The 17,207-nt window shown below is 33.7% G+C and overlaps 1 protein-coding gene and 1 non-coding gene across 7 annotated transcripts in view; one reads left to right on the plus strand and one right to left on the minus strand.

The window, feature by feature from the left end:
- CD55 (CD55 molecule (Cromer blood group)) overlaps positions 1-10,261 on the plus strand; it is a 39,492-nt gene extending 29,231 nt beyond the window's left edge. For 3 of the 6 annotated variants that reach the window (XM_045837646.1, XM_045837650.1, XM_045837651.1), the window contains 2 exons: positions 6,942-7,014; positions 9,779-10,261. In XM_045837646.1, the coding sequence (XP_045693602.1) occupies positions 6,942-7,014; positions 9,779-9,938 (233 nt within the window). In that variant the 3' untranslated portion in view covers positions 9,939-10,261. Of the gene's footprint in view, positions 1-6,941; positions 7,015-9,254; positions 9,361-9,778 lie in introns of all 6 variants that reach the window. The other 3 variants (XM_045837648.1, XM_045837649.1, XM_045837647.1) reach the window with 2 other exon arrangements.
- On the minus strand, positions 6,725-6,827 carry LOC123817878. The gene has a single exon (XR_006785552.1). It is a non-coding gene; the product is annotated as a U6 spliceosomal RNA (small nuclear RNA).
- Positions 10,262-17,207: the final 6,946 nt, after the last annotated feature.

Genomic DNA, 17,207 nt, shown 5'->3' on the forward strand with positions numbered 1-17,207 from the left:
GAATAATTGAAAGCAAGGTTATTTAAAAAAAAAACATTTATACAATGGAATACTGTGCAGCAGAAAGAGAAAAAGAACTCATACCTTTCATGAAAGCATGGATGGACCTAGAGAGCATTATGCTAAGTGAAATAAGGCAGGTGGTAAAAGACAAATACCATATGATCTCACCTGTAAATGGAATGTAATCAACAAAACAAACAAATGAGCAAAATAGAACCAGAGACTTAGAAATAAAGAACAAACTAACAGTGACCAGAGGGGAAGACAGAGGGGGTAGTGGGGGAAAAAGGGGAAGGGGCAAGAAAAAGAACATGAATAGAAGATTCATGGGCACAGACAATGGGGGGATTGACCCTGGGAGTAGGGGTGGACAGGATAGGGGTGAGCAATGGGGAAAATAAGGGACAACTGTAACTGAGCAACAATAAAAAAAGAATATTAGATCAAGATTTATCATTAAAAATTTTAAAGATGATTAAAAAGTAAAAAAAAATATTCTGTTGCTTTAGGCATGAGGTCAAAATCATATATCTGTGTAGCAATTTCTTTTTGCATTTGGTTCAGTCCATTTTTTGTCCATAAATATATTATTTGATGTTATACATTAACTTCTATAAAGATGTTAAGAGAAATGTTTGTTAAGAAGCAATATGGTTAAATTTGCATATTGGTAAGTAGCATCCAATTGAATATACACTCATAAAAATGTATATTTTAAAATTATGTTCTTATAATCTCGAGTGTCCTGTGTTTTACATGTATAAATTAACCAAAGCACCATAAAGCTGAAAACAGGTATTTTTTATTATTTAAAAAAATATTTTTATAACTTTTATATTTTGAATAAACCTTCCCTAAGCTAAAATATTTGTTTGGAAAGATTCAAAGAGGAGTAATTTGATTTATTCTATATTTTAAATAGAAATAATTGTATTATAAATGAAAATCTCATGATTTAATGTTGAAAACAGTGATAAGTTTATAGATGAAATTTTTCTTATATGCTCAGTGGTGTTCAATAAAGACCTGAAGTACTTATTACTTTCTCTGAAATTCTTTTTTTACATATATTTTATTGATTATGCTATTACAGTTCTCCCAACTTCTGTCTCCCCTTTATTACCCCTCTGCCCCGTACCCCCCAACCCTCCAGCATTCCCCCTCCTTAGTTCATGTCCATGGGTTGTACATATGAGTTCTTTGACTTCTCTGTTACCCACACCATTCTTAACCTCTCCCTATGTTATGCCTACCATTTCTGCTTCTTATTCTCTGTACCTTCCCCCCCTAGTCTTTCCCTCCACCTCCCTGCTGAAAACCCTCCATGTGATCTTTACTTCTCTGGTTCTGTTCCTGTTTTAGTTGTTTGCTTAGTTTTAGTCTTTGTTTTTTAGGTTCAGTTGTTGGTAGTTGTGATTTTGTTATCATTTTATTGTTCATATTTTTGACAATTTTATTTTCCTTAGATAAGTCCCTTTAACATTTTATATAATAAGGGCTTGATGATGATGAACTCCTTTAACTTGACTTTATCTGAGAAGCATTTTATCTGCTCTTCCATTCTAAATGATAGCTTTGCTGGATAGAGTAATCTTGGATGTAGATTTTTGCCTTTCATGACATTGCATACTTCTTTCCAGCCCCTTCTTGACTGTAAGGTTTTTTTTGAGAAATCAACTGATAGTCTTATGGGCACTCCTTTGTAGGTAACTCTCTCCTTTCCTTTTGCTGTTTTTCAGATTCTCTCCTTATCTTTAATCTAGGTAATGTAATTATCATGTGCCTCAGTGTGTGTGTCTTTGGGTCCAAGTTCTTTGGGACTCTCGGAGTTTCCTGGACTTCTGGAAGCCTATTTCCTTTGCCAGATTAGGGAAGTTCTCCTTTATTATTTGTTCAAATAAGTTTTCAATGTCTTACTGTTATTTTTCTCCTTCTGGCACCCCTATGTTTCTGATGTTAGAATGCTTAAAATTGTCCCAGAGATTCCTAAGCCTTTCCTCATTTCTTTGAATACCTGTTTCTTCATTCTGTTCCAGTTGGATGTTTATTTCTTCATTTTGTTCCAAATCATTGATCTGAGTCCTGGTTTCCTTCCCTTCACTGTTGGTTCCCTGTATATTTTGCTTTATTTCACTTTGAGTAGTCTTCATTTCTTCCTTCATTTTATGACTGAGCTCAATCAGTTCTGTGAGCATCCTGATTACCAGTGTTTTGAACTCTGAGTTGGATAGGTTGTCTGTCTCCTCATTGCTTAGCTATTTTTCTGGAGTTTTGATCTGCTCTTTAATTTAGGCCATATTTCTTTGTCTTGGCTCACCTGTTATGTTGCAAGGGAGTGGGGCCTTAGGTATTCATCGGGGCAGGGCAACTCTCTTTGCTGAGTTTTGGTGCTATCTGTAGGGGAGGGGTCAGAGGGGGAATAATGCGGCTTGCTCTGCTCTAGCCCCACTTTCCAAGGAACTCTTGCGTGAGGCTTGGAATTTCTCCCACTGTGGCAACCCCCACAGTAGTTTACAAGTAGCTTTGAGTATTTAGTTTCCTATCCAGCCAGCCTTGCCTTGCCCACATGGTCCACTGCCTTGCTGGTTGTCCTCTTTGCTTTCTGCTGGTCTCCATCTCTGTCCTTCCTACTGGTCTGGGTGAATGTTTCTTTAACTCTTTAGTTGCTGGAATTCCATGCAGTTTGATTTTCTGGCACTTCTGGTTGTTTATTGTTTTTAGATTGGTCATTATCATTCTTTTGGTTGTTCAAGGAAGCTAAGGGTTTCTACCTATGCCTCCACCTTGGCTGGAACTCCTATTTTCTCTGAAGTTCTCGAAGTATATACTATGCGATTTCCCAGTTAACTTGCCTTAATTTTAGCTTGTGCCCAAAATAAAGAACTCCTTCCCTCTCAAATCAGACATATGGCAATATTTTTCTTTGTGATCTTATAGTTGTAAAACATAAACCTGAAAATTATCTTGATTTCATTTTTTAAAATGGTAATTTTTTATTTTAGTAAATATTTTTTATTTTTCAATTACAATTGACATACAATATTATGTTAATTTCACTATACAACCCAGTGATTAGACTTTATATAACTAAGTAAATGATCACCTAGATAAATCTTGTACTCACCCAACATCATACATAATTATTACAATTTATCAAGTATATTTTCTATGTTGTACTTTATGTTCCCATGGCTAGTCTGTAATTACCAATTTGTACTTATTAATCTCTTCTCCTTTTTGATCCATTCTGCCAATCGCCCTTCCATTTGGCAACTGTCAAAATGTTCTCTGTATCTATGAGTCTGTTTCTGTTCTGCTTGCTAATCTATTTTTTAATTCTACATATAAATAAATCATATGGAATTTATCTTCCTTTGTCTTACTTATTTCACTCAGCACAATACTCTCTAGGTCCATGCATATTGTTGTAGATGGCAAGATTTCATTCTTTTCATTGTATATATGTACAACTTTTTCTTTATTCATTCATCAATTTATGGACACTTAGGTTACATTCATATCATGGCTATTAAATAATGCTGTAATATAAATGTGGATATATAAGTCTTTTTGATTTAGTGTTTTGGATAAATATCCAGAAGTGGAATTACTGGGTCCTTCTTTGTCTCTTGTTTGTGGCGAACTCTGGCCAGCAGGGTCTGCCTACTGTAACTGAAGATGAGAATAAATGCAAAGCAGACAGCAATCCTGTGGAGAAAAGAGGGATGGCATGGCTACTTTCTCAAGAGTCGGGTGCCTATGAATGCCTCAGCCACTCTCTCAAGAAGAGAGTGCCTTGACCCTTGCCTAGACAGCCTTTTATTGTTTTTCTCGGGTCTTATGTCAAAGAAAGATTTATTATCCATTACATAGAATATTATTGTCTACATTTTAGGTGCAGTCAAGGAAATGAAAATAATGTGCAGAGGGGAATGACAGCGAGTTGATTAGCTCTGTCCCTGGGGGAATTCACACAGGCTTTGGAAATTACCTTAGAGATAGACAACACACATTTGTTGTTTTAGACCAGGGTGATGGAGGTTTAGCAAGAGCAAGCCATAACAGTCTGTATGCATTTTCTAAGCCTGATTCCCACAGGAAAACTCAGTTTGAAGGTCTGGCTCCTGCCCACCACTTCACTTCTGTAGGTTTTCCGTACAGAGCTGAGTCACATTTGCCAGACTAAAACAAATTGGTCCCCTACACTTGTTATATAGCCTTTGTTTTAAAGCCTGTTTTCTCTGGTATAACTCTTGTTACTTGAGCTTTTTATTTTGTTTGTTTGTTTCCATTTTGATGAAATATCTTTTTCCATCCCTTTACATTTAGTCTGTGTGTGTCTTTCAATCTGGGCATGTCTCTTGTAGACAGCATATGTAATGGGCTTATTTTGTTATCCATTCAGCCACCATCTGTCTTTTGATTGGAGCATTTAATCCATTTGAATTTAGAGGAATTATTGATAGACACACATTTATTGCCATTTTATTATAACATTTTTAATCTTTTTTTCTTCTTAAAGAGGACCCTTTAACATTTCTTTTAATACTGGTGTAATGGTGATGAACTTCTTTAGCTTTTCTTGTCTGGAAAGCTCTTTATCTGTTCTTTAGTTCTAAATGATTATTTTCCTAGGTAGAGTAATCTCAGTTGTAGGTCTTGGTTTTCATCATTTTGAATATTACTTGTGAATCCCCTCTGGCCTGCAAAGTTTCTGTTGACAAATCAGCTCACAGTCTTATAGGATCTCCCTTATAGATAACTGTTTTTCTCTTGCTGTTTTTAAGATTTTCTCTTTGTGTTAACCTTGTCATTTTATTTTATATTCTTTTCACATTTTTTATTGTTGTTCATGTACAACTGTCCCCATTTTCACCCCACAGCGGCCTCCTGCCCCACCCATCCCTGCCTCCCACCCTTGAACCTACCCCCTTTGACTTTGTTCATGTGTCCTTTATACATGTTCCTTGATGGTTCTTCCTCATTATCCCTCTCCCCTCTAGTTACTGTCAGTTTGTTCTTTATTTCAATGTCTCTGGTTGTATTTTGCTTGCTTGTTTTGTTGTCTAGGCTCCACTTCTATATGAGATCATATGGTATTTGTCTTTCACTGACTGGCTTATTTCATTTAGCATAAGAGTCTCCAGTTCTGTCCATGCTCTCACAAAGGGTAGGAATTCCTTCTTTTGTTCTTTCTTTCTGCTGCATAGTATTCCATTGTGTGGAGAGCCACACCCAGATGCATTATAATTAAAATACCAATGGTTTACTCAGCTTCTCTCTTGCTGCTTTTAAGCTGTTCTCTTTATCTTTACCCCTTGGCATTTTAATTATAATGCATCTTGGTGTGGCCTTCTTTGGGTTTATCTTGTTTGAGACTTTGTTTTTCCTGGATTTATATGTCTATTTCCTTCACCAGGTTAGGGAGGTTTTCTGTTGTTATTTTTTCAAATAGGTTTTCAATTATTGCTCTCTTTTCTCCTTCCAGATATGAATTTTGGTATGCTTGAAGTTGTCTCAGAGGCTCCTTATGCTATCCTTATGTTTTGGATTCTTTTTTCTTCTTGTTATTCTTACTGGGTATTTTCTGCTTCCTTATGTTCTAAATCTTATTTGATGCTCTGCTTCACCTACTCTACAGTTTATTCCCTGTAATGTATTCCTCAATGTTTCTGGGTGTTTTTTTTTTCTGTTTTCTTTCTTTGTTTTTATGTTTCCTAGTTTCCTTTCCCTTTGTTGAAGTTCTTACTAAGTGTATCTACTCTTCTCCTAAGTTCATTGGGGATCTTTATAACCAGTGTTTTGAACTCTACATATGATAGATAGCTTGTCTTTGTATGTTTGTTTTTGTATTTGGTTTTTACAACCAGAAGTGTAATGAGGACTTCTTTTCCTAGCACTGGAACCCTGGGCTAGAGGACCTAATGAGGGTCCTGGCTCCTCAGTGAGGGTCCCTGGCTCCTCAGTGAGGGCCCTCAGCAGCCCAGATATCCCTCCCAATTTTTAGCCATCACACGTAGGTGTGGGATTCTGAGTCTCTTCCCCTTCTGCCAGTCTTGATGTCTCTTCTTCTTTCAATCCCTAGTTGCACAACTGTCTTCATTTACCATTCAAGTTGAAAATGGGATGAATGGGACATGATGAATTAAAAAAAACTAAAAAAAATTGAAGAACCATGATTTATTGTATGAATATTGTTGTTCCAAGCCAATAATATGATCCTAGAGTACAGGTTAAAGAAATTGATTGGATGAAGTACTATACAAACTTAATTGTGATGTAAATAGCTGTTTTTTGAGTCATGTGCCTATATAGTAATGTAATTGTGTGATAGCTATCTATCACTTATTTGGAACCAAATACACTTACTATGCACATTAGGTTCCATTTGCTTTTCTGGTATCATCTCTAATTTCCTTTGTAGTACAGATCAGAAGAGTAGACTTCAAGGACATTGGAGGATTGAGAGGGGATAAAATACATACATGAAGGACTGAAGCATTTAGAATTAAGCATAGTAGGGTTAAAACACTTTATAACCTTCTTAAACCTGTCAATCAAATTTTATTTGATCATTATAATACTTTATTTTTAGTACTGTATTTCATTTTTTTGAAAGAAAACAGAATAAAGGATAAATAATGTTGAATTTTTACTCTCAAACTTTTAACACAAGGAAGCCATATGCAAAATATAACTTCTGTCTTCTCTCTATATTTTTAAAAATACGGAACGCTTCACAAATTTGCATGTCAGCCTTGCACAGGGGCCATGCTAATCTTCTCTGTATCATTCTAATTTTAGTATATGTGCTGCTGAAGCTTCTATGTTTTCTTTAGTTTGCTTCATAAACAGTATGTTTATCATTGCAAAATTACACTGTATAGGTAATTGCTCATATTTGTATTAACTATGTTACCAAATTATTCTCCCTCAAGGATTTGTTGCTGGTGCTTTAATAATTGGCATCGTAATTCTAGGCATAATTTTCTGGGACCGTGGAAAATCAGGGTGAGCAAAAATTCTGATGACCTAAAACATTTATTCTTAGCTTCTTTCCAATAAAACTTGATGCTTTATCACAAATAGATAATTTTCTTAGCTTAATTGTATATTTTGACATGATATCTCTTCATTTCTTTTGTCTATAATTATTATGCTTGATGAATAGACTCTATCTTTTTTTTAATTTCTTGATATACTCAAGGACATTAACAGCATTTCAACAGAAAATGATATGAAAACCAAAGGCTCACTTTGCAATCTATTAATCACTTTACCTTTTCCTTAGAATAATTTATGGTAGCATAGGTGTGCTGTACAAAAACAAAGAAATCTAGGAAAAGCCAGCCTCTAACCTACTCTTAAATTGCCAATAATTTGGCCTTTTTCTGAGTTGTGTTTCTTGATATCTGCCAGTCTAGCCAGAAACAGCCCAGTGGCTCAGAGGGCAGGCTTTGTAAGCTGACTGTTTTTTGTTCCAACTGTGTCAGCTGTTTGTGTGCCATGTCACTGTGAGCAACTTAACCTTTGTGGGCCTCAGGTTTCTCATTCATAAAACGGTGGACATAGACAATCTGCCTTCTGGGATGGTGCTAAGGATCAAATGAGTTTTGACCTGTAAAGAGGTTAAAACAGTGTTTGTCATGTGGTTAAGTCCTCAGATGATAAAAGAGTAACACACAAAAAAGAATATCAGTATTGTTCAAAACATGTGATCTTCATTAAAGTTTACATATTAAGTATATTGTCATGGTTGGCTTATATTCTGTAGAGAAACAGAGGATTATTTAAACTGACCCTCTTCTGTTTTCTTGTAGATTTTATTGTTGAGAAAACTAATTGTGGAGTTTATATAAACTCTTGAGTTATTGCTATACTTCCCTAATGCCTACATTTTCACCCCAATAAATTCAATAACAAAGAGAAGGAAACAAAACAAAATGAAGCTCTTCTTACTGGTAAAAAGATAAATAAAAATTATGTATAGTGTATGTATTTATCTAAGTTTTGAGTACCTATAAGTTTTAAATTGCCTTTTTCTCATAATAGTAAAGTGCAGAAAATGTTAGTTTGTTTGTATTTAAATCTTTGTTTAAATTATAATTTTAAAATAATTATGGCATTACTAAATGCACAATTGAGCAAAAAAGAAATGAAAAATTATTTTAATGCTGTTACTAAATTGACTATTTTAATTCTTTGGGTGCTGTGAGCTATGTACTTTCTGCTCTATATAACTCTTTCCTTTCTCCTTAAATTAACAATATTATTTAAGCCTATTATAAGCTAAAGTATGTGAATGTTCTTTAAAATCACTAAATGGTTCAGTATTTTAGTAAAAATATTTGACTTTATTTGGTCCTGGAGTTTTTAAAATAGTTTTTACTGTTAATCAAGTAATCTAGATGTTATAGTAGCAAATGTAATAGAATATAACTTTCTCTTCAGGTTTTTCAAAAAAATTTTAAAAATAAAATTTAGAACCCTGCAAAAATGAACAGAAGTCTAAGTCATGTAAAATGAGTTGGTACAGATATCCCAGCAAAACTACTCTAGAAAAAAGTAAACTACCCACCTCATGTTCTTCCTTGCATCTGTCCCAGCTTTCCTTCTGGATTAGTGCATTATCAATTTACCTTCTGTGCTTTGGGACTCCGAAGGTCAGAGGGGTGGAAAGCAATGAGTTTACAGGGTGCTAGCTCTTGGCTATCATCAGTTTCTTTATATACTTAGGTGAAATAATTGATTGTGATATTTTTATCATATGAAAAGTGCTGAAACATAGGAGGGAATATTAATTTTATGGGGGTTTTATAGTAGACCTAATTCCTCTATTTCTGAATAAGAGGAAATTCAGGCAAAAACCTCAGAAATAATTTGCCTTTTTTGTGTGTGCTCTTTAAAAACACTCCACTTGCTTTATTTAACGAATAAAAGCTGATGAGAATAAGAGCTAACTTTTTATACATTCCTGTTATTTTCCTGATTTCATATCGATTTAACTAAGTTTTGATCTTAATGAGGATAAGGGAAAGGGTTAATGAATCTGAAAGTGATTATGCACCTTCACTTGGTGATGCTTTGTGTTTGCCTATTGAAGGATTTATCTACTTCTTTAGAAGTGTTGGGTTTGTATGAAACATTTTAGTTTATAAAAAGGATGTGATTGTAAGCACCTGCTGGTATTGCTTTTTGATTCAAATTAAAATTATATAATTCAATTAGTGCTTTCTTTCTCTACTCTTCAGCACTTACTACCCTCAGGAAAACAACAAAGCACAAAATGTCACATTGCATAATTTAAATGAGACTGGTAATGCCTCAGAAGTATGACCTTGTGGTAAATGATGAAAGGTATATAGTTCTATAAAATCACATTTCTGTATATTTCCAAATGTCTATCAATACTGTTGGCTCAGGATTCATCTGGAACTATTCAAGGATAACAGGGGCTTCAACCACTATACTGTCAGAACTGTTTTTGTTTTTTGAATGAATGACTAACATATTGAATCTCTCATTAACATGACATGTCATCAGTTCTTGACTCTTCAGCAATATGCTCACCATATTTTAGTTGGCCATACTAAACTCTAACTCTACACTGACTGAGGTTGTCCATACTCTGTAACTTACTAATTTTGCGTTTGTCTGACATCCTAAATTAACCAATTAATTCTCCTTCATGGTTTTTCACATACTAACTAAAAATTTCATGTTTATCACTAGTAAATAAAATTATTTTGATTTTAACATTTTCTTTAACTTTCAGGACATACATTTGTAACACTGACAGTTTTGCTAATGACACTAGCAGCCACTGGCTATTTGATCTAGCCAAAGAAGAGAGAAGAAGAAAGTGCACAGAAGTACACAGACTACTTGTAGTTTCCTATAAGTTTCTGGAGCCATGGACACAATATATGCAGTAGTGCTCTTCATTTTGCATGTTATCATTGTCTTTAAGGTGCATAGAAATGTCAATGATGCAAGAAGAAATGAATCTGTCCTGGAATCACATTCTCAATACTTCTAAACCTCTTAAAAATAAAACAACTCACAAGACTGAGAGCGACTAATTTCCTAAAAGTGTAGGAAAGTGTCAAGCTTTATTTATGCTCAGAAGATGAGCATAAAGAAAAGGAAATAAGTGATATATTACACTGGTTATGTAATATTATTTTTACTTACAAAAATAAAACAACTAAGCCCTGGCTGGCATAGCTCAGTGGATTGAGTATGGGTTGCAAACCAAAGTGTCACAGGTTCGATTCCCAGTCAGGGTATATACCTGGGTTGCAGGCCATAACCCCCAGCAACCGCACATTGATGTTTCTCTCTCTCCCTCCCTTCCCTCTCTAAAAAATAAATAAATAAAATCTTAAAAAAATAAAACAACTAAAAACATTAATTGGATATTGAAAAATAAACAAAAGAAGATATTGCCCAGTCTCTTCTGGGAAAAATTGTCAAAGACAGATTAACCAAATTATAAAATAATCCTTCTTGACTCTAAGGTATTTTATCTTTCTTTATTCTATTAAAATACATATAAATGGGTTGTAAAAATGTTTTAAATGAACATGTTAATGACTCAAAGTGTTAAGTTTCTTGGGTTAGTTGTTGGCAAAGGAGAAGTATAGAATGAAGGAATAATTCTTTCTTTGTAACATAAGTACAGGTAATTCACAAGAATTTGGCCCCTTACTTGTAAGAAGGATCATTGACAATTTTTATTTTCTTCTTAGGACAATCTGTCTTTTTGTAAAAGAATCCTATGAAAAGGTGAAAGAATGGAAGGTGTCTTTTTATTACTTCTTTAAAAATATCCAGAGTTATTACAAGAATAGCATAAGATTCTATATTTCTGAAGTGATCCTGAATTGTAAACCTTATTTTTTGTAATATTAAGATTATTTATATTAATTTATACCAGGGAACACATTGGCTTTACATGTATAACAAGAAATGTTCAAGAAGATATGTAAAGAAAAATCTATTTTCTTTAAATGTAATAAATAATTGATCACAGTTTTGGCTCATGTAGTATTTGAAATTTACTTTCTTAAATATGCACAATTTATTTCCAAATAAGAGAATACCTATCTATCTCCCATAAGTAGTTTAGAATGATATCTCTTGGTTATCCCAGTGTAAAACATTTTGGGTTACTTTTAAATTATACTATATTATACTTTCTTAAGCATGTCATATCTTCTCATATTAGTATAGAAGTATTATATTACTTCTTACTGACTTACCTAAAAGTAATCACATTAATTTCTAGATTCTTAATATATTTTTGTCATCTTGCCAGTTACATTTTAAGTGTTGGAATAGACTAGGGTATACACATAATTAATTTAACAATAGTCATTTGTCATATTACATCATCTACTTTGTTGTAGTATTTTAAAATAAATTCTGTATGCATTTCATTGCATTTCACTAAGCACTTTAATATGTGTTTCTAATAATAAGGATTTTTTTTCCTACTGAACCATAGTCATCACAACTAATAAGATTAAAACTAATTTCCTAGTAGTTTCTAATAGGAAATCCTTGTATCTCTCCTGAAGATTCTGCTCTGCCTGCTGTGTGTCAGTCTAGTGTTTCCTGGAGTGATAAATGGCAAGGATAACACTGATTCAGTTACTCAGAAAAATACCTGAGATCTTACTACATGCTCGTTACTATGTGCTAGGTGCTGAGGTTACAAAGATGACAATACAATGTTTGCCCTCAAGTTCCTTATAGTCTACCACAGAAAGACCAAAATTATATACTTATTGAGAGAAAGAATGTAGAGTTTTAAGTGTTATAGTAGTCACCTGTACAGAAGACAGAGGATGCTTGAGCTGTCTGTGCTAAGTGAATGAATGGTGGGCAGGGAAGTATTCAGGACAGAATATGAACCAACAAAGGACAAATACATGACATTCACATGGTGTGCTTGGGGACTGCAAAGAGTGTTGCATGACTGAAGTAGAAAAGGTTTGGAGAGAGGACTACAGTATGTCATTTGTTTAGTGTAGAAGTAAAAAATATAAATGCTAAATATTTTGTTGAGCCTTGATTAAAATAAAAGTTGGAATCAATGGATATAAGTTTATAATAGCTAGAATTTTAGATAGTGAGAAATAGTGAACTTTGACAATGCAGTACATTGAATTATCATTTATGTTTTATTATTAGATAAGGGCAAAAGGTAAAAAAATTAACAATCAGCTTTCTTAAAATAATAATAAAAGCAGTGTGGCATGTTGAGGATAATGGGGTTTTCTTGTAGGATTTATAATTAACTTGTATCCTGTTATCATGGAGCTGAATAATTTTATTTTTCCCAAGGAAGTTCTCCTATAAGATTGATTGAACTTCGGGTTGCAAAGATCATATTGCCTTTACTCTTGAGACTGATGCTTCTTTGTTGTAAAAAATTATACTTGCATACCAGAGAAATTTGTGTTTTATATTCTTTAACCCACTAACTCTCACTATCAAAATTCTTGGGGCACTTAGACATTAATAGTTTTTGTCTTATTATACCCTAGCTCTATATTTTTGATTAATGACTAAAGTGGAAATACCTCATTTTACTCCCACCCACTTTGAGTGTTTCCTCCACCTGCTTTACCTGAGTTAAAAATAGGTTCTTCCCTGAAGTCAATCCTTCCTTTGTAGCCTGCTTCAGTGGTGGCTGGTTCATTTTCATACTCCATGTGCCTCAGTGTTGAGATGTGGTGGTGGCATTGTCCTCTTTTCCTTTTGCCACAACTTCCATCTCAAATCTCCCATACATACTTTAAAAGAACTGTTCTTTCTCTCTGGTAGGGTAATTTACTAAAATGTTAAATGTTTTTGTTTAGTTTTTCCTCTCCTAATTTTAAACAGTTACCAAATTTTGGTCTTCCTCACCACAGAAGAATATCATGACAGGTTGAAAATAGAACTGCTTAAGACAATTCTGTCCCTTGCTTTTCTCCTCTGAATTTGTATTCTTTCATCATGGACTGAGCTTTAGGGAGGGATGTAAAAGCAGAACCAGTAAGTGAGATTTCCTGTGAACAATGAAGAAGACCAGGATTGCTGATAACCTCAAAGTCTCCAAGCCATGTACCCTGATAGTTTCTAGGGTAGCAGATAAAGACCCAGAAGTGAGTGATGGGAAGTGCAGTGTGATAGTTATATTTTGAAGTTGGGATTTGTTAAATAATTAGGTGTGCAGTTAAAAAGAAAGAAGAGTTAAGGATGACACCAAGACTTTGAGCCTAAAAAACATAAAGAGGTTGCCATTTACTGAGCTGGGGAGACTTTTCTAACAGAAAGATCAGAACTTTGTTTTTGGACATGGTAAGTTTGAAATGCCTTTTAGACATCACAGTGAAGATGTATAAGTAATCAAAAAAACAAATCTTGAGATAATATTTGGGAGTAATCAAGAGAAGACCATGTCAAGGAACCCAAATAAAGAAAGGAAGCTGAAGATTGTTTCAGCATTAGGATTTGCAATATGGAGGTCATTGGTGGCCTTGAGCAAAGTTCTTTCAGAAACGTAATTGTGGGAAAAAGCTATTACTGAGAGACTAAAACAGAAACTGAAAGGGCAGAAAGTGGAGATAGACAGTACTAGTGAATATAGACAAATTTTTTGAAATGTTTTACAGAAAAGTCATGGCTGAGAAGTAGAATGTTTGCTGACAGGCAATGTGGGCTCAAGAGAGATTTTATTTTAAAATACGGGGGAAATTTATAACATGGTGTTTGCTGATGGATGTGATGCAGGAGAGAAAGAGGAGACTTTCTAAAGTCTTTGAGGGGGTGAAAGGTAATTGGCTCCTTCCTGAGAAGCAGTATAGCTGGTGGTTAAGAGCGTAGATTCTGGAGACAGACTACCTGGACTCAAATTGGAGTCCCAGTGCTTAATAGCTGTATGACTCTAGGAAATTTTCTTTTTTTTTTAATATTTTATTTATTTATTTTTAGAGAGGGAAAGGAAGGAGAAAGAGAGAGAGAGAGAAACATCAATGTGCAGTTGCTGGGGGTCATGGCCTGCAACCCAGGCATGTGCCCTGACTGGGAACCGAACCTGCGACACTTTGGTTCGCAGCCCGTGCTCAATCCACTGAGCTATGCCAGCCAGGGCTCTAGGAAATTTTCTTGTCTATGCACCTTAGTTGTCTCTCTAGAAAGTAATGTTCCTTTTGTAAAGTCAGGATACATAGAATTTTATGAGAATGAATAAACATAAAGTGCTTAGAGTAGTGTCAACCACATAGTAAGTCTTCAGTAAGTTTTAGTTCTTTGTAGTAGAAAGATTGGTCTTAGATAGAAGCATGTAAGACAGATCACCCATAGGTAATAAGAAGCATATAAGAACACAATTGCAAATGGGGGGTGCCATGATAGCAGCCTTTGGAAATTTTCTTCAAATGTTTTCTATTTTCTCAGTGAAGTATAAAACAAGGTCATCATGAAAATGATATGCATGAGCAGGTGTTAGATGTTTGAAGAGAAGAGAAAGAAAGGGCTAGAGAAATTTAGTAATATTAGTGGATAGCACTAAGGGCCCAGTTGATGTATGTACTCATGAATCTAGATTGCAACCATTAAGCTTGTAGTGGCCTGGATATCTAAGGTGACAGCAGAAAAAGATAATGGGTAGTATATTTTCATGATATGAGATTCAAAGGAAAGGGTTTTTTTGGTGAGGAAGGGAGGAGAGTCCCCTGCAAGTACTAATGGTGTAAAAAATAGGGCACCAATTTCACATCTAGGACTGGTGATATGTGGAATGAGCCTGGAAAACCTTGTGGTATCAGAAATTGTTTCAAAAACTAATTACACAAAAATGAAAGTGACATATCAATGGATTCAAAAGACACCAAGAACAAGTTCCCACTGACAAAGAAAAAATAAATGACAATATAACACAGAGAAAAAATAAAGTATAACACATAAAATAATTTTGCTATAAATGAATAAATAAGAAGGAAAGTTTCTTCTTTATAGCATAATTGCAACTAATACAAGTTGAAGGGATGATGTAATTAAAAAATCAGCATTAGACAACCATGACAGTAATAATTATTTTAAACAAAAATCATCAATGGGTTCTAAAATTAATAAATTAATGAGCAAAATTATGAGAAATAGAATAATTTTATAGTCTCCAATTCCCCCTCATGATACTTATTAATTACAAATAGTAACTTTATAGTAGAGAAACCTGACAGACACTGCTTTAACCAACTCTCCAAAAGTATCGTCATCAGTAATGGGAAAAATAACATGAAATACCTCCTGATAGAACATGTTAAGAAGTAGTATCATTTCTGTGATATTCCTGCCCAAAATGCCTAATCTGAATCAAATTGTGAGGAAGTATCATAGAAATAAAATCTAAGGGGCATTCTACAAAATACCTGGCCTATACTCTTCTAAAGTTATAAGATCACAAAAATCAAATAGAACAAAGAAAAAAAAGATCAAAAATTATTGAATAGAAAAAAGGAAAATAATAGAGAAAACCAATGAATCTAAGAGTTAGGTCTCTAAAATCAGTAAAATTTATCACCTATTTATACTGATAAAGAATGAAGAGAAGACAAAAATCATGAGTATGAATAATGTAATATAATACATCACTCAATATAGAGCCTGGCCATTAAAACAAAAATAAGAGAATACTAAGTTTATATCAATAAATTCAGCAAATTGCATAAAATGAGCAAATTAATTGAATATCCCTACATTAGTTCAAGAATTTGAATTTTTAATTAAAAATATTTCCAAGTAGAAAATTTCATGCACAGATGGCTTCACTGGTAAATGAAAACATTTAAGGTAGAAATAATACCAATCTTACATGAACTTTTTAAAAACAGAGATAGAGCCCTGGCTGATGTGGCTCAGTAAATTAAGTGCCAGCCTGGGAACCAAAGGTCATTGGTTAAATTCCTAGCAGGGCATATTGCCTGGGTTGCAGGCCAGGTCTCCAGTAGTGGGCTGTGTGAAAGGCAACCACACATTGATGTTTCTCTCCCTCTCTTTCTCTTTTCCCTTTTTAATCTAAAAATAAATAAATTAAATCTTTAGGAAAAAAAATGAAAATAGAGATAGAATATTTCCAAATTCAGTTGTGAGGTCAAAGACATCACAAGAAAAGAGAACTACAAACTAATATTTCTCATGAACATAAAGACAAATATCCTTAACAAAATTTTAGCAAAGCAAACCCCAAATATGTATAGAAGAATATGGTACATCATGGTCAAATGAGGCTTATCCCAGGAGCAAATGATTGCTTTAACATCCAAAAGTCAATGTAATTGTCCATATTCCTAGAAAATCAATGTAATTGTCCATATTCCTAGAATGAAGAAAACCGTATAATCACTTTAATAGATACAGAAAAAGTGTTTGGTAAAGTCCAACACCAATTCATGATAAAATCTCTTAGCAAACTAAGAATAGAAGGGAAATTTCATAATCTAATTAAGGACATCTTCAATAAATGTATAACTTTTATTGCACTCGACAGTAAAAGTTTCAATGCTTCCTACCTAAGGGGGGAAAAAACATGACTATCTACCTTACTGCTTTTAGTCAACATTTTACTGATGTTTTAGCCAGTGCAGTAAGTTAAAAAAGAAATAAAAATCAATGAATTGCAAATTGCAAAGTCAGAAGTAAAGTTTTTATAGGTAGATGACAAGATTGTGAATCTAGAAAAGAATCTACTAAAACTAAGAGAATTTAGTAAGGTCACAGAATACAATGTTAATATACAGATAACAATTGTAATTGTATGCAAATTTATGTACCGTCATTGAACAATTAGAAAATAAAATTTTAAAAACTTTGTTTCATAACATTCAAACATAAAATATTTAGAGATATTTCATAAAACATGTGGAAAAACTCTACTAAGAAAACTATATAACTTTACTGAGAGAAATTAGAGACCTAAATAAATGATATGTCATTTCATGAATTAGAAGAATTTACACATTAATTTCTAATCCCAGTAGGGATTTTAAGAAACTGATTCTAAAAATTATATAGAAATGTACAGTTCCTTTTTTAAACCTTTTTTCAGTTACCATTTTAAAAAGTATGTCTGAAAAGTTAAAACTATATTTCTCAGACATCACTGAAGATAGTAGTGTGGAGAAAGACTGTATCTACTTTGTTAATAGTAG

This window comes from Phyllostomus hastatus, unplaced genomic scaffold (genome assembly GCF_019186645.2).
Source record: "Phyllostomus hastatus isolate PE091 unplaced genomic scaffold, TTU_PhHast_1.1 phas_contig_2248, whole genome shotgun sequence".
In the NCBI taxonomy this organism is placed as follows: Eukaryota; Metazoa; Chordata; class Mammalia; order Chiroptera; family Phyllostomidae; genus Phyllostomus; species Phyllostomus hastatus.